Source organism: Juglans regia, chromosome 4, assembly GCF_001411555.2.
Source record: "Juglans regia cultivar Chandler chromosome 4, Walnut 2.0, whole genome shotgun sequence".
Classification (NCBI taxonomy): Eukaryota; Viridiplantae; Streptophyta; class Magnoliopsida; order Fagales; family Juglandaceae; genus Juglans; species Juglans regia.
In genome coordinates, this window is record NC_049904.1 from 27629852 (window position 1) to 27653374 (window position 23523).

At 35.6% G+C, this 23523-nt stretch overlaps 3 protein-coding genes across 6 annotated transcripts; 1 reads left to right on the forward strand and 2 right to left on the reverse strand.

The window, feature by feature from the left end:
- Positions 1 to 1544: 1544 nt before the first annotated feature.
- Positions 1545 to 9371, reverse strand: LOC108982101. Of its 2 annotated transcripts, XM_035689606.1 has the most exons (7): positions 9277 to 9371; positions 7033 to 7393; positions 5940 to 6024; positions 3912 to 3968; positions 3410 to 3469; positions 3087 to 3308; positions 1545 to 2476 (listed from the first exon to the last, which is right to left on the reverse strand). In XM_035689606.1, the coding sequence occupies exons 2-6, from the start codon at positions 7326 to 7328 to the stop codon at positions 3159 to 3161; spliced, it is 648 nt and encodes a 215-aa protein (XP_035545499.1). In that variant the 5' UTR covers positions 7329 to 7393; positions 9277 to 9371; the 3' UTR covers positions 1545 to 2476; positions 3087 to 3158. The 2 variants fall into 2 exon arrangements, with proteins under 2 accessions (XP_035545499.1, XP_018808931.2); XM_018953386.2 differs by lacking the exons at positions 1545 to 2476; positions 3087 to 3308; positions 3410 to 3469; positions 3912 to 3968; positions 5940 to 6024 and having other exon boundaries at positions 7393 to 8692.
- A 1329-nt stretch (positions 9372 to 10700) lies between these two features.
- LOC108982093 (MYB-like transcription factor ETC1) lies at positions 10701 to 11736 on the forward strand. Of its 2 annotated transcripts, none has more exons than XM_018953377.2 (4): positions 10701 to 10923; positions 11005 to 11082; positions 11211 to 11298; positions 11399 to 11736. In XM_018953377.2, exons 1-4 carry the CDS (start codon positions 10857 to 10859, stop codon positions 11505 to 11507), a joined length of 342 nt encoding a protein of 113 aa, XP_018808922.2. In that variant the 5' UTR covers positions 10701 to 10856; the 3' UTR covers positions 11508 to 11736. The 2 variants fall into 2 exon arrangements, with proteins under 2 accessions (XP_018808922.2, XP_035545500.1); XM_035689607.1 differs by having other exon boundaries at positions 10886 to 10904; positions 11399 to 11709.
- A 4206-nt stretch (positions 11737 to 15942) lies between these two features.
- On the reverse strand, positions 15943 to 22948 carry LOC108982094. Of its 2 annotated transcripts, none has more exons than XR_004801368.1 (4): positions 22453 to 22946; positions 17928 to 18068; positions 16474 to 16601; positions 15943 to 16258 (listed from the first exon to the last, which is right to left on the reverse strand). XR_004801368.1 is itself a non-coding variant. In XM_035689608.1 (4 exons), exons 1-4 carry the CDS (start codon positions 22766 to 22768, stop codon positions 16204 to 16206), a joined length of 627 nt encoding a protein of 208 aa, XP_035545501.1. In that variant the 5' UTR covers positions 22769 to 22948; the 3' UTR covers positions 15943 to 16203. The 2 variants fall into 2 exon arrangements, 1 of the variants encoding a protein (XP_035545501.1); XM_035689608.1 differs by having other exon boundaries at positions 17928 to 18055; positions 22453 to 22948.
- Positions 22949 to 23523: the final 575 nt, after the last annotated feature.

Below are 23523 nucleotides of genomic sequence, written 5' to 3' on the forward strand. Positions count from 1 at the left end.
CCATGAGGAAGACCGAAAGTGCAAACCTGAACCAGAAGTTCTATGGGCCGTATAAAGTGTTGAAGAAACTCGGCAATGTGGCATACAAGCTTCAGCTTCCACCAAATTCACAATTGCATCCGGTATTCCAAGTTTCCCTACTCAAGAAGAAGGTAGGGGACCCAAGTCTAAAGGGGGAGGAGTTACCCACAGTGGATCAAGAAGGAATGATCCTCATGAAGCCCAAAGAAGTACTCGGGTACAGGCTACATCGAAGGGGCAGAGGTAGATCCAGAATATGGCAAGCATTGATCCTATAGGAAGGAACATCAAGAGACGAAGCAACTTGGGAGGACTATGATGAGCTTGAGAAGAAGTATCCTCACTTGATCCTTGAGGGCAAAGATGTGCTAAAAGGGAGGAGGAATGTCAAAACCCCAAGGCAGGAGGCCACGGGCCATGCCTTGACAAGCACCCTGTCATGCCCAAACAACCCATCAGAGGCTCTGTTGGCATGGCTTGATTGTCCACAGACCAAGCCCTTGGAGAATGCTAGGCCACGGTCACCCTCAACAGGCAATGCACAGTCAACGCACGCGCGAGCGAGGTTGTCACACCCTACTCAGCGCACGGCGAGACTGCACGCATGCCTAGTGCGCACACGCAGAGCGGCCAGACTGCACACACGCCTAGTGCGCACGCGCAACGCACACACATGGGCTACGCGCACACACTGCACGCATGCATGGCATGTGCATGAGCACAACGCACATGCATGGCCTGGGCACCAGCGCAGCGCGCGCATGCACAACCAACTTGGAATTGACGGCGTGGCTACCCAGCAGGCTGGCATGCCACTCAACGCCCTGGCCTTGGCCAGGGCCATGCCGACCAACTCCCAGGCCACACGGTCTGGGCCATGTTGTTCAACGCCCAAGCACCATTAGCCTTGGCCATGTAGACCAACGCTCAGGCCCCTCTAGCCTGGGCCATGCAGCAGCCTGCCACACTCAAGGCCACCATGGTTCAACCAAGCATCACACCAACAACGCCCAGCCCACACAATCTGGGCCACACATGCAGGGACCAAGGACCAGCCAGGGCTAACCCAGCAGGCCAACCTGAAGACCCACGCACATCAGCAAGCTGCCCATGCCGTGGGCTCATCCAGGCCACCCATGGCTCACCAACGGCATGAGGCCTCAACCAAGAGGCGTGGAACCAGCAACTGTTATCTTCTTTGTAATTATTATTATTTGAATGTTAGTATAAATATGGTACTAGGCCATTGCATTTCGATATCTTTGAACATTTGGACAATTGACTTGTAAGCTTTGAAGGCACTCACGTGCTCTGACACTTAGGCTCCATTGGGTGCAATATGTGAATCCCAAAGGAGAAGGTTAACCCTGTGCAATTCGTGAATCAGGGTAACCCATTGCTATCTTTATTTTCCCTATGTTAATGCAATTCTGAGGTATTTCAGTATCTTGGTTTGTTGTTTATTGCATTGCACTCCTCTTTGCTTCCTGATCATTTTGCTCTACTCGAGTGGAACAACACGTAAGGCAGCCACAAGTAGCCATTAAAGGGGGCTTAGCCTGCACCAGGCCACCATAGTTGAGTTGGAGCAAGGACAGGGACAAGCACAGTAGTTAGTGGTAACTGTCCAAGCCACACGCCCAAACTTAGACACTTGTCCAGCCATAACCACCTCCCTACTTTGCAGGAAGTAACCACAAACATCAGAAGCTGCCTTAGCCAACCACCCATTTAGCCAACCCACAGCCAACCACCTACTTAACCGCTTAAAACCGCCCAACTGCTCTACACATGCATGCATGCACGCCCACCAACATTTCGCCCAGAAACATCCTTTGAACACTCATCCAAGTTAATCCAACACCATACATAGCCATCACTGTCAAGCAAGTGGCAGATCATGTCGGTCATCATGGCACAAGGAGGGGCGCAGCAGCTTAGCGTCTAGGGTCGTGACCGAGGTCCCTATCAGATTCACAGGTGGCAAGTCTGGTGCTAATTTCACTAGGTGGAAATTAGTAGCACTACTATTTTTACGAGCCTGATAAGGCCGAAAACAGAATGGGGATTTACTAATATTTGATGTCATACCAAAAGCTGGATGATTTTGTTTCATGGTATTAGATGCACAATTTGTAGCATGAGATGAACTAAAGGGATGCTGAGTATACTGTGACAATTGTGGAAGCTTATGCATGATAGCAGTCTGGGATTGTGCTTCTCTAGATCCATTATAAGTTGATTGTTTCCTGATCGGAGTACTTCCTTGAGCCAGAGTATCCATAGGCAGGTTTTTTTCTTTTATATTTGAGCAAGGATGAGCAGAATTCATGGGACTGAAGGTACTGGGCCTCCAATCTGCTGAAAACGCCTGGTGCACATGAGCTTCACTAGCTTTATCTATGCTATCATCTCTGCTGTTATTCTCCCGACAAGCTTTTTCAGCTTGATTGTCCTGCACCAAACGCAACCACAGTATAAATTTACACCATCATCAATGAGAGAAAAAAACCCTAAATTGCCCATTGATGAGATGAAGAACGGCTTTATTGCAAGGCTTGTGAGCTAAGCCCCAGCCTGAGGCCAAACTCTTTTCACCTTGATGAACTGAGAGAAGGCTATATAACATAGAGATGCAAATACATAATTATATACTAATATGAACACATCTAGATGTTATCAATAGAAAAAAAATCAATGTAATTCAATAAAAGGTTAAGAGCAAGCATTGTACTACAAAGTAATTCCATAATTCTGAATTTTGAATTCCATAATTTTAGACCCTCCACCCCATTCTATTCAACATTACTATCAAACTTGAAAGCATAACAAGTGAAAAACAAGATTCTACTACGTGTATCAAGGCAGAGGCCAGCTAGTTTACAGCTCAAACCACAAATTTCGGGCTATGATGCAGGGGTATGCATACATTCTTTACTCGTGATAGGCAATTCAGACTGCATTGTCCAACCCATCAGAAACTCATTAGAATATTGTATATATGATAGAAAGTTATGAAGGATCCAATGTCCATGTAGGTTTTCTGGCTTCAGAGGATAACAAACCTCCTTTTCAGATGTGGTTTGCCAACTTGGCAGATCTGCAGTTTTGCATTTTCTTCTTCTTGATTCATATAATCATCGCTTCTCCTTTTTTGCTGCATCCTGCTTATATGACCTCTGAGTTCCAAGGGCAATGCGCCACTGCCGAGGTAATAAGGATGGATCTCTATGTGGGACAACAAACTTCCACACAGACATCCAGTCCATTTTATAAAGCTTAAGTCCCTGAGTAATTTGCATCATATAGTAAATAATACACAATCATTCAAATGAAAATCTTGTTAAGAAAAATACTAATAATCAACAAAGCTCTTGATCGAATTTACCTCCTGAATAGATGCTATCTCTTCCACAGTCAATGGAGAGGTTTTCATTCTCCGAACTGCCTGTATGAAGTAGAAACAACTACATTATATATTTATCAATTAAAAATGAGAACATGATCCAGAGACTTCTCCGGTAGATCAATCTGCCTCACCACTGTTCAAATAGTGCATTTGTTAAACAGAACTAAATACCATCTCTTGTAATGAAATATGACAAAAAATTGTACCGTACAAATTTTTAACATCCTATTACCATAAATTTCTTTCAACCAGTCAACGTGACAAAACATTCAACTGAAGAGTCAAGAGTTCATTTCAAATCAATTTGATTAGAGACAGAAATCACAACCAAGAATGCAAGATTTTGGAGTAAATTGCAATCATAACTTGAGGTTATATTCATTCTTTCAGGAAAAAATCCACCTAGGATGACAATGAATAAGAATGAGAAGCTATAGATAAAGATAATTTATCTTCATTGTGATCTAGATTGTCGATATACCTTTATGGGATTTTCTGGTGCTTTAGATGAGCAGCGATTTTTTTGCCTAACGAAAATCTGCAACAAAAGTAGCACGAGTAAATTCAAATAGCCCATTATTGCCTAATCATGAAACTTAGTTTGTACCATATTAATCCATTATCAATTGAAAAAACCTCAAAAACAGCACTATGAAACACTTTCTTTTCTCATACACACAGAGAGCGAGAGAGAGAGAGAGAGAGAGAGAGAGAGTAAATCAAATACACTAACACCCATAGGTAAGAAAAATCACATCTATTGACAATAGTTAACCAAACAGCTAGGGATTAAAACTGGAAAAGAAAGGTGGTAGGAATTAGGATCACTTTGATCAAGAGCACCTTCTCTAAATTTGCCTAAATATTTCTCCAATCAAAAAAATTTGCCTACATATTTCCTATCTTTGCTCCCATCCCAATAGCATGGCCAATCAAATAAAAAAACTACATAGGGACTTTTTATGAAGCAGGCTTGGTGAAGAGTTAAAATTTCACCAAGTAAAGTGGGCAAGATGTGCTCTCCAATTTTTGAAGGTGGTTTGGGAGTTCGAAACTTGCTATTGTTCACTTGTGCCCTTCTTGGGAAATGGCATGGTGGTACCAAAATGAGAGGTCTTATGGAATTATAAATTTGGGAGTACTTGGGGTGGACGTTGTTCTAATAAATGCATAGGCCATATTGGGTGGGCTTATGGAAGAATATCAAAAGAGGATGTGGGGTCCTTTTTAGTCAGGTGGGTAATGGCTCTAGGACAGTAGGACTACATTCTAGCATGAATTGTGGTGTAATGACAGAACCGTTAAGGATGTTTTCCCATAAATGTATAACATTGCACGTGTGCAGAAAGCTTCATTGGCTGATCTATTAAACTTCTCTAGTGACTCCCCCTAGTGGATTGTTCTTTTTTTTTAGCGGCCCAAAACTGGGGGGTCGATGCCTCACGAATTTCTACAACCTCTTTTACACTACTAGATTACGTCTTGGAGGGGCAGATAAGATGCTTTGGGCCTCTACCAAGAAATAGAATTCACTATCTGATCTTTCTATAAGGTCCTTATACCTCAGGATTGTAACCCATTCCCTTGAAAAGAATATTTGGCGAACTAAGGCAACTAAGGCACCTATGAGAGTAGCCTTTTTTCCTGGACAGCATTCTAAGAGCAAATCCTCACCATGGACAACCTAAGAAAATGCCACATCATTGTGATGGATCAGTGTTGAATATGCAAAAATAATGACTATTCTGAGGTTGTTAGTACAATGTGGAATGAATTTTTCACTCGAGTTGGGTTGGCTTGAGTATTTTTCAAAAGGATAGCAGACCTCTTCACCAATTGGAAAAGTTATATGATAGCTACAAATTGCAACAGTGTGGAAGATTATCTCTATTTGTATAGTGTAGTGTATTCGGGGAAAAATGAGTGATAGACATTTTGAGGTTCGTGAGCAGACATTGAAGGAGCTTAAAACTTTCTTCTTTAATGCTTTGCTCCTTTGGTAGCTTCCATAGATTGTAATGGGCTGAGTTTCCATGATCTTCTTATCTCTTTTCCTATTTTTAATTTAAGCATTTGTCTTGCACACTACCTATTTACTGGGGCAATGCCTTCATTAATAACTTTATAAAAAAAAAATTCTGAACAATTTCACACCTACAGTAATTCTGATCCAAGAGAATAAAAGATGAAGAATTTTTTTTATAAATAAATAAAAGGTGAAGACTTTAATTGCACACCCTTAGACAAAAAAAATCTGAACAATTTCCCACTTATAGTAATTCTGATCCAAGAGAATAAAATATGAATTTGTTTTAATAAATGAATAAACAGTGAAGACTCTATTTGCACACCCTTAGACAAACAAATGGTTCCCTCCCTTGAGTCCCTGCTTAGCAGCAATGGCAGGACGAATTGAAACACAAATGTATAACCAAGCTTAAGAGTTTGTCTGGATAATGATTACCAGAAAATATTTGCATTTAGAATACATTATCTAGACATAAATTACCTGACGCTTCAATTTGCATGGAAGAAAACGTTGTTGAATCGCCTTCCAATCCGTGTTATATTCCATCAACCCCAGTGCCGACAGCCTGCATTGAATCCCAACATAAAACAAGAGAAACTTCACAAACGTCTCTTACAATTTTGTTAAACTTCTAGATTGTCACTAGCCACCAGGCCTGTTGAAGTAATTAAAGGAAACAAACAAGCAACACAAAAGGCTAATGCCTAACACCATCATCAAGAATAAATAAGATTTCTTGGGATTTGGGAACTACAATGCAAAAAACTATTGGTCATTTTATCCCTATTAATAATTGAGTGCTGATACACACACAGACAGGATGCATGGGATGTATGTGGTAGTAGGCAAAAAAATACTGTTCCTTACTGTACACATGAACTTTGTTTAGTTTGGATCCCAAACTCATCTCAACTCATCATTACAACTTTTTCAAATTCTAACACAAAATATAATAAACAATTCAACTTTTTCAAATCCCAAAATAATAATAATATTAAAAAATAATATTCTAACAATATTTTATCATCTCAACTCAACTCAATTCAACATCTAAACGCAGCTTAGTCCGTGTGTATCTCGTGCACTGCATCCATGTACAAAGCATTTCTGTTTAATAATTATTTTCAACTGCCAATCACACCTGCAGTCTCACTTTGCATAAAAGATTGCTTTTGGATGCGAATCAATTAAACTACAGTCTCCCAATAATCTCACCTTGAAAAGCTTTTACCTCTCACTGCATCAATCAAGGTACCGATCCTAAATGGTGAATAGAAATGACTCTTAAAATCCCATCAACTCTATGACTTTCAGAAAATATTCCTATCCGGTTAATACCTATACTGAAAGTCAAATAAGTTCGCTTTAGTTTCTACAGTCAAATTTCATTTGGCTTCTTAAACCATTACAAAAGTAGAACCATGAAAAGGTGACATGAAGGCATTCTAAAACTGACTACAATGAATAATCAAAAAAAAAAAATCTGAGTAAATAATCAAGAAAATTAAAGCCACCAATTTGGGAAAAGCAATAGCAGGCAGCAACCAAGAAGAGAAGAAAGTACGCAACTCACCCATCCTCTGCATCAGTGAAAAGCACCCCATTTACGACTGCTGCAGGGGGTGGCTTATGTGAAAATAATGAAGGATTGAAGAAAGGGAAAAATCTTTGAGCTAACTTTGCAATTTCCTTTGGAACTGAAGCAACTGATTGCCTCTTGGTACTTTCAACAAGTGCAGCAGCCAGTGTTTTTTTAGGTGGCACTGGGTTGGGTGAAGACGGCACCGTTTTAACAGCTGAGACAACAGGCCCCCTTAAAACTTCACAATTAGCTTTAGGATATGATGGGAAACAAGAAAGGGTAAACATTGGTTCTCTTACAATGGGAGCTTCACTACCAGATTTCACCTGACGCCGTCGATAGTCCTGAACAGCTGTGAAACAATTTCAACCAAATGGCAACGTATACAGAGGTTAAACTTCTGAGCAAGCATATGATTGACAAAGAATGAAAAGCACTTGAAACATTCTATAAAATAACAGGCCTATTTGATGCAGAGTAAATCCCTTTATAAAACCATCTTCAGCTATAAAATAATCAGGCATCAAAGTTTTCCCATCATTGGTAGAGAAGGGTACAATTGGTCCATTAGGCAAAACCAGTAAGAGAGGACGTAATGGCCTATTTGCCTGTCCTGAAGCTTCTTTTTATATTGGGCAGAGTCTTTTTGGCGCCTATTCTGCCTAGTCTCTGGCCGTCGTCCAGCTCCCATGTACTCCTTTTGGGTTTTATTCCCATTACATTCATCTATATCACTCTCCAGCAACTCTTCAAGCTCTATCTCAAAATCAGCATCATTATCTTCATCTTCATCATCAACATTTTCGTTCTCTTGATTTGGCTGACCATCACCATCTCCACCATGTAGAACAGCAGCAAGAAACTTCCGGTACTTTTCTTAATCGTCAACATTTTGAAGGTCCTCATCATCATCAGTTTCTTGAAGAAAAGTCTCAAGTTCGTCAAGTGTAAAACTTGCAAGAGAATAACGGGCCCTAGTACGCTTGCAGATAGCATCCTTATTCTCTAAGTGTAATACGGGATTCTGGGAATGCATTGTATTACGTAATTCCCCTACCATAACCTCATTAGAATCATCTCCAGTGCCATTGTCTTTTGTTTGAACAGTACCAATTTTTGGTTGAGAGATTGAGGCAGGTTTTCTGTTCTTGGGATTTCTGGAAACAGAATTTAGCAATTCTTTCTCGCACACTCCTTCGGGAGATACTGTAGTTTGCATAACAGTTTCCACCTCACCATGCTCAGAATCTCCAACAACAGAGTTTTGCACCTCGCTAGTTGGCTTTGATAGATTAATTCCAACACCATTATCAAAGACCTTTCCCCCACTGTCGACTACACCAACATCCAAACCATCAATTTCAGAACTCAAGCTTGAGGAAACTTCAGGTGAAAGGATTTCCTTTGAAAAGGGATTAAAATCTACATCTTCGTCCTCCTCCTCCTCCTCAACTTTTAAAGAACTTTGATGGCTTTGGGTATCAGGGCAAACATTTTGACAATCAACATGCCCAACCTCAGTTAATTGTGCATTTGAAAGTGTCGACATTTCAATTAAAATGAAATCTCGTTCTCAAGATAGTTATAGACATCTAAAAGCTGCGGCAGCCCAACTATCTAGAAAGTGACAATCACAAGAGTGCATACCATCCTGAACCATTCCAAAAGCATAATTAATACAGATTTCAAGCCCAACATAAAATCGACACCACGGAGTCGCGTTCATTCATTTCCACGTGGGCATCCAAGATCAGTAGCTCATCAAATCCAAGTTGAATATTAAACAACTTAATCAGCACGTTTTTTCAATAAGAGGTAAATCCTAAAAAGAATGCTACTTTACATCGTTTGGAACAAAGCGAACCATTCAGAATCCCATTTTCAACCGTTTATCAAATATAAGTTATTTCTTTGTGAAAAAAGAGAAGTATAATGAATCGAATTCGGCAAATTCTAGCAACGGAACCAATAACATGAGCTTGTTGATCATGAAAGAAAATACCAAGTGGGAAAAAAGCCAGAGAAAATAAAAACAACGTAAAAAAGTTAAATTCAACAACCAATTTGACTGCATTGCCTTCAAACCTCAGGAACCCTAAAGCTCAAAGCATAAAGAACTACGCGCTGAAGCAAAAAACATGATTTTTTTAGGAGAAAGATGTTGTGGATGACATCGAAATCAAGGGAAGAAAAAAATAAAAAATAAAAAAAGGTTGATGAGGGGCAATTACGTACCAGCAGAATGGTGGCTTAAAGGAATTGGGCGATTGGAGACTCTGAACCTGTGTGCCAGTTAACTGTGAATGAGTTGAATGAAACAGTCTATTTCTAACAGGACCAGGCTGCTTCGTCGTTTCTCTCTCTTTTTTCAATTTTTTGTTGAATGTCAGCATACGCGCCGTCGCGCCATTCATTGTCACTCTTTCATTTTTTTCTTTTTTTTTAGAAAAGAAAATGCGATCAATTAAAAATATGATTATAAAATAATTGTAAAAAATATTGTTTTTTCACTATTTTTTTTATATGATAGCAAAAGCAATGTTTTTTTAGAAAATATTTTTTACAGTCATAGACATAGACGCAAGACTCAAATGAAAAATTTTTTTTTATAGTGGATTTTATTTTTTTTCAAAAGAATTATATATGCAAATTTACACATTCTAAAATTATATTTCACTTTTCTATTATCTCTATTTTTTATGAATAATGCTACTATACTTTCTAATTTATAACACTTCTTTACACCTTTGGCGGGGCACCACAATATAGTGTCACATGATTTATTATAAAAATATATATTCAAAATATAATGGCGCCCAAAAACACGAAAAAATGAAAACTAAAACTCTAAATTTTCTCTACCCTTTTACATTTGTATTTTTATTTATTTTTTAATAAGTTATGTGGCATCACACCAAAGAGGCAAAGTGAGTGATATAAATTAAGAGACATAGTAACATTTTCCCTTTTTTTCTTATGAAAAAATAGTCTACATTACAACTACATATCAAATGAATGATGGATTTGTAACTTTGTAAACTTGAATTTCATTTTTAACAGGGATAATGATACACCTACAAGTATTTTACTATCCACTCCAAATCAACTAATGTAATTGTGTTGCTTCATTAAAAAATATTTTTGATTTTACATAATTACTTGTCATTTTTAATAAAGTTGTAAATAGTTATAGATAGGTTAATCATTTTCCGTAAGATAATATAGCCCCTAATTCATTGATATGTATATAAATACTATAAATTTGTATACCACCATATCATGAATTATACAACATTTAATATTGTTGGTATAACATTTTTAATAAAATTATAAACCTCACACAAACATTTAATAGATTATTCAATTGGATAAAAAAATCAGAATCGATATATATATTTATATATTTATATATATATATATATATATATAGTTAATCAAAGCCAATCCAAACCCACAAAGATGACAAATTTGAGCTCTATGGAATTGGAACCATTTGACTAATTAAATACAGTTCATAATTTCTAGACTTGAGCATGATTGTTGCCACTTGCCGGGGTGTCACCGGACCGTGCGTATATATAGTTGTCGGCCGGGTAAGGATGGGAATGAACTAACTAATGCGAGGGAAGCTAGCTAAGATATATATCCGGCCAATAGATCAGGATAAAGGAAACAAGTACTGCCAGGGCAGCAACGTACCCACGAGCTTGCTTTGTCATCTTGCGTAGTTGCGTGCTGCAGATACGCACTAGCTGGAATGATTTGTGGCTCCTCATTTTAACCCCAAAAAGGAAGGACTACTTGATCATATTAACATGATAGCCTCAACGACCTATCAAAGTTTGAGAACTACCAGTCTTCCTGTATTTCTCGACCTTAATGGTGATCTGTTTATAAATTGCTTATGTTCCTCCATATTGAATAATCATTCTGCAGAACCCGACCCTTCTTGACTTTGTGCAGACTTCTGGTGGAGAATCATGGGAGAGCTGCTAGATCATGCCACTGATGACCATGACAGTAATGATCAGAATACTAAAGGTAATATACCCATTTGAAATCTGATCGATATCTTTCTTTTTTTGTGTTATTTCAGTCAAGATCAACTAGCTTTTGATTTTAGATGGTGAAAAGGCAACAACATATATAGTTCTGTTGTTTTTCTTCAGGGGTAAAGAGTAATCAGGATTCCAAGCTGGAATTCTCAGAAGATGAGGTGACACTCATTGCTAGGATGTTCAGATTGGTCGGAAAAAGGTTTGTTGATTCTTAGGTTGTCGTTAACTCCTACCGCTCTCCATTTTCGCAGCAAAATTAATGTAATATTATTGTCGGAATGGTAACATGTACTGCCTAGGTGGTCTCTGATTGCTGGGAGGATTCCGGGAAGAACTGCTGAGGAGATTGAAAAGTATTGGAATTCAAGGCCAACGTCGTCTTCAAGTACTTCGGGGGAAAGATCATGATCACTCAAATCCACATGTCAACGACCAGTTTGGTTTGGCTTAAATCACTGCTTGCTTTTGTAAAGAGTGTGAAGTTGCTGTTTTAGATAAGCCAGATGAGAAAATAGTGTAATGCAACAGTGCATGAGCTTTCTATGAGAAAATGTAAGATTTTGCCAGAACTGTGTTATTTTTTTCTTTAAATAATATTATTTAATAAAATCTATTTGCAAGCCCAGCAAGCATGCACTCTCATCTCTGGTTTGCGGTTAGTTTTGCGTATTCTTATTTTTTGTCTACTAATGTGATCGGCTGGATTATTTTTTTTAATATAAAATAACTTATTTAACCGATCAGCATAAAAAAAATATGTAAAAATGACTTTATGTAGCAGAACTTTTATGATTTAGTGTGGACTAAGACTTTACTAATTCGAAATACAAGCACCATAAAGACATTAACAAGCTGGACCGGGAAACTCGGCCGGATTGAGTTCCAGTCCATATATATTTTAGAATTTCGATTTTTTATTCGGTTTCAGGGTATGTGGTTTTTTGGATAGGATCAATCAAAATGTATATATGATTTTTTAAAATATTTTTTATATATTATTTTATACAGTAGTTATATGTAATTTTTATCTAACCTATCACCATTGATCATATGTATTTAGAGTTTCGATGATATTACATTTTTTAATTTCCTTTTTTGGAATTTTAGTTTTTAACTTTATTGTGATGATTGTTAATTCATTGGTGATAGGGATAATTTTGATAAATTTTTCAATTTTTTTAGGCTATTTCTAAGTACAAAATGTGTAGATAAAGATAAATAGTTGATATTCAAAAGTGTAAATATTGTGAACTTTTTTGTATTGATGGGTTGAAAATAGTCAAAATACACACTAGAAGAGATTTTGGTTTTTTTTTGTATGTTTGGCCCATTTTACACTGGTTCGGACCAAATGGACCGACCATACCAATAGCTAACAGTCTAGTCCGGTTTGTATGGGTTAGGGGGGTGGGCAACAAGGCCCGCACCTCGCTACCCTACCCCTTCTCACCCCGCACTTGCATGGCAGGACGAGTAACCCCGCCCCTCATTTCCCCTGCCCTGCCCCCGCTTACATGTTTATATATACATATATATACATATATTATATAAATATAAATATATGTTTATATTTTACAAATTGTGTATATATAAATATATATTACAATTTGTTAGACTTGTTCACAAAATATGCACTAATAAATTTAAAAATTACATAATTTTTAAAATATAATCATATTTACAAAATTTAAATTTACAATTTGGGTTTAAAAATATAATTTTAATCACTTTTGTACCTAGGAATAATTTTTAAATATAGTAGAATGTAATTTATTTTTTAAGTATACATGAGGCGGGACGAATTCTCAATCTACCCCACACCTTGTCCACCAGGGTGGGGTACCTCGAATGCGGGGGTGGGGTGGGGGCTACCCCGCACCGTATGGTGTGGGTAGTACCCCTAGTATGGGTAATCGGTCTGATCTCGGTCCAGAAAAATGGTGGGCCAAAGTTTCAATCCGTAACCCCTCGAAGTAGACCAATTACATCCCTACATTTGACTAAGTATATATTGGGCTCCAACCATGCCCATCTTAAGGCTAGGCCCAATCTTCTCAACCCCATTTTGAGAAAATTTGGGTATCCAATATAACCTTATAAACAGCAATAAAATACACATTCCGATTCATCAAAACTTTTCTTGAACATAATTCCTTTTGACAATGTCACAATAATATTCTCTGTCTTTTGTTTTTCTGTCTTTTTTTTTTTTTTTTTGTGGTTGAAAATCCTAAGTTATGTTGTTGCCTTGGATCCCTCACATTAGCATTAGAAGCGAGCAATTTTATGCGTTACGGATGATCCAATAGGCCTGATTAAAGTGCCTATTGTCAACACAATTGATTTTAAGTATTTTCAGATATTTCATTTCTAAATATCATTCAAACATAAAATACTATTTAATTTTAAATTTTTAACTTTTTCAGACTCCCAAACAAAATATAAAAAAAAATACTTTTTTTTCAAATTCTAAAATAAAAATTATATTTTAATAATATTTTAACTTTATAATATTTTTATTCAAGTTTTTTTCTCTCATTTCCCAAAAATTAATAAAATATATTAATTTAAATAATTTCACTACTATTCATAAATGTACTGAAATATTATTTATTATTATTCAAAATAGATAGCTGATATTTAATGATATTGTAATTCTTGGTGTGTTTAACTCAAGAGTCATGCTACAGTGTTCGAGAGGTCTTCTCAAGAGTTGTGTGACTTATGGAAATATTTGGAGGTTTAGACAGTGAGTTGAATTAAGTTGAGATGAGATGAGATGAGAGTTTAAAGTTGAATAAAATATTGTTAAAATATTATTTTTTAATATTATTTTTATTTTAAAATTTGAAAAAAATAAATTTTTTATTATATTTTATTTGAAAGTTTGGAAAAATTATAATAATTAGATGAAATAAGATGAGTTGAAATGATTTTTTAATCCAAACATTAACTGGCTAGACCGAAAAACCTGATCGGACCAAGGTCCAATTCATATATATATTGAAGAATTTTGTTTTTCAGTTTGATCTTAGAGTGCGGTTTTTATTTATCAGACCGAACTGAGCAAAGTATATATATATGGTTTTTTAAAATATTTTTACATATATATTATTTTATACAGTAGTTATATGTAATTTTCATCTAACATATCATCATTGACCAAATTAGAGTTTGGATGATATTACATCTTTTAATTTCATTTTTTCTATTTTTTGTTTTTAACTTTTTTATGATGATTGTTAATTCTCATGGATTGACAAGGATAATTTTGATAATGTTTTTCAATTTTTAGGCTATTTTTAAGTACAAAATATGCAAATAAAGATAAATAATTTATTTTTTAAAATGTAAACATTGTGGGCTTTTATGTATTGATTGGCTGAAAATAGTCAAAATACACACTAGAAGTGATTTTGAATTTTTGATATGTTTAGCCCATTTTATATTGCCCGGACCAAATGGACCAATAGCTAACAGTCCAGTCCAGTCTATATGGATAATCGATCCGGTCTCAATCCAAAAAATGCGTGGATAAAAATTTTCGATCTATAACCCCCAGACCGAACCAGACCAATTACACCACTACAGGCTACATGTGACAAAGTACATATTGGGCTCCAACCAAGACCTGTCTTAAGGCCAAGCCCAATCTTCTCAACCCCATTTTGAGAAAATTTGGGCATCCAACATAACCTTATACAGGTAATAAAATGCACATTCCGATTCAGTAAAACTTTTCTTGAATATAACTCCTTTTGACAATAATACGCTTTTATCTTTTCTTTTTCTGTCCTTTTTTTGGGTTGAAATCTTTCGTTAGCATTAGAAGCGAGCAATTTCATGGGTTACGGATGATCTAATGGGTCAGATTAAGTGTATCTGTCAAAAGCTAATCCAGATTCACTGCATGCAATTGTATTGTTATTTTGTTAGAATCCCTACGTGTTTTCTTATTACTGGTCAATGTGTAAAATAGTGAAAGGCACCCGTCCGACTCCTATGCCTCCCTTAGTTTAATTAAGTGCAATTTAGATAGTGCGATAAAATGAGATGATTTTATATTAAAGTTGAAAATTGAATAAAATATTGTTATAATATAATTTTTTAATACAATTTTTGTTTTAGAATTTGAAAAAGTTAAATTATTTATAATATATTGTGTGAGAGTTTGAAAAAGTTATAATGATTATATGAGATAAGATGAGATAATTTAGTTTTTTTCCATTTTCCCAATCATTATGCATTTACAGTATATATATATATATATATATTTACATATATATATACCAAAAACTATCTCGCCGCACGTAGTTGGGGCCATTTAAATAATTTGGCAAGAATTATATCTTGCTTCCAATAATGTGCAACCTTATATATATATATATATAATTGCCTAAACCCTAAACCCTAAAATCCTAAAACCCTAAACTTTAAAGAAGAAAAATAATAAACTTAAAATAACCTAATACTCAATGGATAATGTGAAAAATTGCAAAACTGACTAAAAGATAAGAACAAATAGACATACAACCTGTAGACTGACGGATAAAGATGTGAAAAACTGCAAAGAATAAGAAAAAGTAGACATACAACCTGCAGAGCAGAAAAAAATCTTTGTTCGTACACACAATAGCACAAAAGACGTGAACCTGCTTTACAGGAAACCTCAACTCGTCCCATGGCTCATAGCCAAAATCAAGAAAAAATTTAGCCATCAAGTCAATACCATAACCATTCAACTAGCATGTTCCAAAAGAAAAGGTACACTTATATATCATAGCACAAGATACAAACAAAGTTAAGCCTATGACTCGAGTTCAGTAATTACTAATTATGTGTGCATTGTGCATGTATTTGCCTATGTGCACCAAAAGTAAAGTTACTTATTTAAACATAGGTATTTTTACACCAGTGAAGACAAAGATGTCACTCACAAAATATCATATCAGTGATAGAAAAGCGTATAAATGACTGATAAAATATGCAAAATTAAAAACCAAGAATAACCCGAATGTTCTAAATGCCAAATGATCATAGCAAATCTGGTTGCTATTGACAGGTTGAACAAGCTCTAATATTTGTTTTGCTGTGGGGTTCATGTTTAAGTACACATTTTCCATGCTTGCCAGCACGCTCCTAAAAAATAACTCAGCTCCCTGCAACAAACAAATATCGAAGTTGAACAGGAAGAATAAGATGAACATAAAAGAGTAAACTATAGCCTATTTAAACCGACAGGCAAAAGGAATCATAAAAATTAGTAATATGGGATGTTGCTAATTGACAATGATTCAACAGATAATAGCAAAGCGCACATAAATTCAACCAAAGAGCATAATTAAACAAACAGAGAGAGAAAACTCGATCCCACCTGAAAGGAAGATTCTTGCGATCCATTGTCTGATTTAGAGGCAGAAACAACGCAGAGATTTCATTTATTAATGGAGATTGAATTTTCGGGGAACGAAGAAGATTCGTTAAGGATGAAGGAGAAAAAATCTGCAAAAATATCCCAGGAAAGAAAGGCTGGTAATATACACTTAAAACATTATTATTTAGTATCCGACAAAACAAAGGAGAAAACACAAACAATCATAGTATGAAGTCCAAAACTTTTGGCTCAAGCAAAGCACATAAAAACAATCACCATGTTTGCATAAAATGCATTCTACATTAAAGCAGTCCAAACAAACCCTTGACCATGTCTATACCAAACTCCAAAATCACAAAAGTATAATTCTAATTATACAACAACACATAACTAGATCGAACTACACAAGCATGCCATACGAAATCTGGACTAAATTTTAGCATAAATAAGCCCACCCAAAAGTAGTTTTATGCAAAAATCATTAATTGGCCCAAACCAAACGAAAAGTTGCAAGAATTAGGAATTTCTCAAAATTTCCTCATGCAAGGGAGACAAAGTACACGCATATATAAACAAAATAAAGTAACCTAAAGAGCCAAGTGACTTGTATGCGCAAATCCATCACGAATTTCCCACCAGAAAATGCATAGACAACAAAATTCATCAAACCCATGAGCGGATTTCTCAATATATTAAACCAAAGAACTGGATCACCGAAAATTGAAAAGGAAAAAAAACACAGATTGCGATTTCTTAGAAATATAATCTCAGATTTGTATGTATTAACAAAAAAAAATAGAAACAAGCACACAAAGATAATCAACACGCATTAGCTGAAAAAAAAAAACAAATCTGAAAGATGAGGTTTAGATCTGTTAGATTTAAAATTTTATTTCTAAAAAATCAGAAAACAAAAATAAAAAGAGGTGTTGATTTTTACAGATGATAAAAAAAAAACCAGAACATGAAGAGCAAACAAACAAACAACAACTGAAAAAACACAAAAAAAAAAAAATTTGAAAGATGAAACCTCAAATTCGCAAGATTTAAAAATAATAAAGTTGAAGAAATAAATAAATGAAAGAAAACACAGATATGAGGGTGGGAAGTGTAGTGTGTGTAAGAGAGCAGAAGAAAGAGAGATAGAAAGTGTTGTGTGTGAGTGCGACTGAATTCCTATCTGCAAACATTAAACCCTCCAATCAATTAATTCAACCAAAATCGCCCATAAAGTCGCACACAACCAGACCCACACAATGACAATCGCCCTACTGAAAACCCATTTCCAACACCTTGATTTAAAAAACTCTGGAAACCCATATGAGGGTATCTGTATTTAGCCTTGGATTAAACAAAATTAAAATTAGAAAAGAAACTCAGGCTCAATCAATCTGAACCGCTGCAAACCCTAAAACGAAGGACAACAAAATCAATCAAATGCCTGTGAGGATTACCTGGGATAGAGGAAGAGCAACCCATGGTGAGCAGAGACAGTATGTATGGTTCAGAGGAGAGTGCGAAAGACTGCAAAAATGGCTTATGGGTGGAATCAAGGTCGTTAATGGCCGGTGAACTTGACACTCTGTGGAGCCCATCTACAAATCAATAAATCCGTTACGCAAATAAAGTATACACCCACTACACAAACTCACTAATCTATGCTAAGGGAATGATCAATCAGACAATTCTCATACAATAAAGTTCACGCTTTGCACGAGAAACATGATATGCAAACAAAAATATCCAACTAACAAATCCCAATTCCTGTGCAAACAAACTGTAAATGAAACCTCAACCCAAGAAATTGGAAAGGCATCAAGTTCACATCAAACCAAAACAAAACTACAAAAACCAAACAAACAAACAAACACAGTATCGGAAACAGACAAACAACACCAAACAGAATCGGAAAATAAATGGAAATTGACGATGGCGCATGCATGACATGCGCCACACTGGAAAGGAGTCGTTCGGCCGGTCAAGTCGTTGCCGGAGTCGCTGGGTCCTGAGGTGCTGCGCATGGCGTCGACAGAAGATGAATCGCCGTGGTTTGAGAACCCCACGCGTTTCCTTTAAACAGCACGTCAGCGCAACGCGCCGCTCCGATTGGCTCCCAGTCCTGTTGACTGCAAGATCGGTGGGTGAGGCTTCTCCCGGTGGTGCGCGTGTCTAACGATGGTCACCAGAGAAGCTCGAAACGGCTACCCCCTTTATTCGGCCAAAAACCTAGAGAGAGAGAGAGAGAGAGAGAGAGAGAGAGAGAGAGAGGAAAAAAAAACTGAGGCAAAGGGCCGGCGAGGAGAGGAAGAGGAAGAAGGAGCCAAAGCTCCCTTTCCCCCGAGCTGGATTCAGAGGAGTGAGTTTCAGAGCAAGGTTCTAGAGAGAGAGCCAGTCTAGTTTGAGAGAGCCGATTTTCGATAGAGACCAAAATGAATGCAGATTACTGCTTTAACGTGTACTTAACGGAAAACAAGAATTTCCGTTTATAGCCGTCTGATAGGCACTTATATAATAAAAGATATATATATATATATATATATATATATATATTACTTCTTATCCCATTGCTTTGCATCAGGCGAGCGTGATCAAATATGTATTAAAAAACAGTTCCTCTTCAGAACAGTCTGACCGTTCTTATAGGTTTAACAACCCCCAATTAGAATGAGACATGTAAGGGATTTCATAAAATGCAAAGTAGATTTTTTTCATCTGATTACACCCATCTGAGAAGAGGAGCCCTTCACTCATGCCTCACTGCCTCTAATGAAAGTGTCTTGCCGCCACCAGCGACCACTACCAATTCCACCACTCATTGCCGCCACCATCAGATGACCACTACCAGCTCCATTTCTTGTTGCCGCCACCAGTCCAACATCCAACCACCAGTCCGTCGATGACCCAGCCACCCAGTTCGACACAGCCACCACTCCTCTTCGTAAAAATGCTTTGTTTCTTAGTGTAAAAGATTCATGAAATGGTATGGATAAAAGATTCAAATGATTTTTTCTCTCCCTCATACTATTGCCCCCCGCCTGCATGTTAAATTCATTATAAATGTTTCAGTTGTGGTCCATATAAAGTATTCTCATATGGATCATGGTAGGTTTGTTTTATTCTTTTGTGATAAAAGATAGACATGTGAAACCGGGCCAGTTTTTCTAGTTTTCAGCCATGACGAAGGTGAGGGGACCAGAAACGTGTTAAGGGCCAAGGCTATCTACAAGAAAAAAAAAGTTGAATGAATTTATTGTTGTTTTCTGTTAGTTACTTGCTAATGCTCTATCGTTTATGTTGAGTTGGAGATGCATGTGTTCCCTTTTCTACCAAAGGATACTATTACAAGCAGCTTTCAGGTATTGAAAATTTGCAGAGAGGAGAGGGGCGAGGGATCTGGGTTTCAAGAGAGAGAGGGGAGTTTAAAAAATTGTGTGTCGTGCGGTCACATATGGGCTAGTGTGGCAGCAGAGGCTGGAGGATCGGGTTTTGTCAGAGATGGCTGCGGTGAGACGAGCCTCATCGAGCGGAGGCTGGATGGAGGCGTAGTGGTGCATGTGTGGGGCTTCAGAGAGGAGGAGGTTTCGGTGGACTCCAGAGGGAGGAAATCATTTTTATATTATCAGGTGTGGACAGGTATATTGCATATGAAATGGAGGAGCTACGTGTGAGTCTTTAATTGGATGGCTGTTATTTTAGAAGGAACAGATGGATCGGACCGGCTATAAGATACTCTCATTAAAAAAAAAGTGAGCTTCTACAACTATAGAGTTAAGTTAATTTTTTCTAAATGTCTGTCATTGATATATCATTTAAAAAAAAACAACATATATCTCTTGAGTATGTAAGAAGTATATTTTTTTTAGAGCGGTGTTACTCTACCACTAGTTGCTTTTACAACTTTTTTTTAAAAAGTTTTTTATTCATATTTTTTTAATATATTTAAATATTTATTAAAAAATAAAAAAATACATCAAGGAATATATAAGGCAAGGAAAAAGATAAATTGAGAAATTATACAAAGAATTAGCCCCACCCTATAATAATTTCTTCGTCCGATCGAGGACCCCATCTTCAACTACTTAATTGTTCAGTCTTGAATGAGCTATGCAAGTTTTATTCTTAATATCACTAATAATATTGGAAGGTGAAGGGCTCACTTCATTTGGACGTGATAGGTATTTGTCGCTTTCGCTTTTGCTTTTTCTATTCCTTATATATATGGTCAGCAAGCAAGACTGAACATCATATAGAAGAGTGCACTCAAGCGAGGGAAAGATTTGGAAAAGATGCTCACTGAAGGATGAATATATATATATATATATATATATATGAGTAATTTTAAATATAATCATATAATCATTTTGAAAAAAAATTAATCTATTATTAAAAAATTAATTTTCTTTTCATGTAAATTTCGTATTTATTCATTTTTTTAAAATAATTGTGTTTACCTACTGTAACTATAATTTCTTTATATATATATATATATATATATATATATATATATACTAGTAATAGAGCAACGTCCAAGAAAAGTTTGTCTAATTTAGATTTTTTACAAAAATCATATGATTTTTTACAAAAAAAAAAAAATTAATTCAAAATATGCCATAGTTTAATAAAATTTTACAAATTGATCATTTTGCTAAATTTGTTTAATACAAGTTTAACAAAAAGATTAGTTCAAAATGTTGGTTGGCTGGCTGGTTTGTGGCAGACTATGTAATGCATGACACCTCTTTATGATCATCATATAAATTAAGTCGTGGAAGATGCATATATATTATGATCATACAATGTGTCACAAGTATATATTAATTTGTACATTAAGTACTTAGAATTCATATTTTTAATCATGTTACATCCCTTACTATAGAACTATAAAAGAGAGTTCGCGCGTCGAGATCTCAATGCGATGCAGTTCAATTTCTTTCGTTCAATATTTAATAAATAATGTTCTTTTATGTCATTTTTATTAATTCTTTAAATGAAATATGTTTTTATTTAAATAGGACTTATTAAAATGAGGGAAGGGTATAATTATATGATTTTACAACATTACCCTTAGTTTTACTTATTTTATGTATTTTAAGTATAAAGCTCTTTTAATCATAGCCATTGACTTGTTGGGTAAGGAAAATATCTTCCTAAATTGAATCCCCATCATCCATTTTAGCTTCTAAGAATATTAATATTGGTCTATGCATATGCATATGCATATACAAAATCATCTCTTTTATATATTCACTTTGTCATTTAAATAAAATTTTCACGTTAGCTTATACAGACAAAATAATAAAAAAATATGATTATTAATTTTTTGTTTTTTTTATATATATATTTTGCAATTACCATGCACTACATACATTTGAAATTAATAATACAAACACAATAATAAAAAATATAATTTTTTTTATATATTATATTAAAAATATAATAAAATGAAAAATATATATATAATATATTATAATAATAAAATGAATGTGCAAGTAAATGTTTGTTGTGTTGTTGAAGGAGAGAGAAAAATAAAAGATTGTGAGAGAGAGAGTGGGAGGAGAGATAAATAACGATTAAAATATGATTTGTATCGTGAATAGTAGTTATCTAAATTTGGATAAGAACTATTTATAAGTAGTTAAATATTTAAATATACATAAATTAATATGAAAGATTTTAGGATCATATTATGTAAATATAATTTTGTGTATATATATATATATATATATATATATAGATAGATCAAGGAGTTGAAAAGTCATTAAGCCTTATTACCCCCGTCATATCCGTCGGCTTCCAAACTCAAGCAGTATGGCGCACATGGACACCTAGTTCCTTTTGCTAATATAATGGAAAAAATAATTTGCTTCAGGTAACGGATTGTACGAGAAAATATTGAGGGTGAGAAACGAATTTTAAATCCAAACTCAAGCACCCATGATGCAAAGTGAGAGAGAGGATAAACTTCTCTTGGAGATTTACCTGTAAATATCGCAAAACCATCAGCTAATACTCTTGCCAAATCAGGAAGGGTCTCGTTGAGATATCTTGGAGACAAGTAATCCAGAGCATCTGAAACAATTACAAGGGAAAACGATTTTGGCCTATATGGAAGAGGAAACTTGATATCAGCTACACGCACAACGCCTTTGCGGACGAGAGCTTTGCAGTTAGTATCTGCATCCTTTATATCATATGGTTTCACGCCCCAGGCTTCAGTTTCCTCCTTTAAGCAATTTAGAAACCACCGAACAGGTGTTTGAACCAACATGCAAAATTTTATGCATGCTGTCTCCATATGCTTTCTTCAAAATAGGAATTGTCCTTCGTTAAACACGTTAAACAGAAGAGAGAGGGGTCTGAGTCGAGAGAGAGAAGGAAGCAGAAGATGTATAGGACCTTCACTAAAAAGACAAAAACATCCTTGGTCAGACGAACGAAATATAAAGAACTCAGGACAAAAATGTACACACACGGTTAGATAGAGGGATAAAAGTGAAAGAAGAAAGTGACTGTTTATTCCTATTCATCTGCGTATAGCAGCTTTTAAGATATAAGGGATAGAGAGAGAGAAATCAGAGAGAGCGCGCGCAAGTAGGCGCACTTAGGACAGCTTTGAGGAAGAGATAAGAATTTTATGTTTTATTTTAATGTTTAAAATATTATATTTTAATATTATTATTATATTAAGATTTGAAAAAATTAAATTATTTATTATATTTTGTATGAAGATTTAAAAAATATATAATAATAAAATAAAATAAGATAAAAATTTTATATCTCATCTCATCTCATATCTGTCATTAAATTATCATTTTTTTTTAAGTACTAAAAGCAATAATTTAAGTGAATGCGTCAAAATTCCTTCGCAGTTGCATGTTGATCTGTAGCATGCTCACCTCGAGATCCATTTTGACGTAAATGTAAAGCCAGCCAAGATTAATATAATGTGAAAATGGCAGTCAACCTGCTGGGATTGCCTGCTGAATAGACCACGTTAAAACTACTATATACTTACTTCTATAAACTGTCGGTGCTCTAATTTGCACTCAA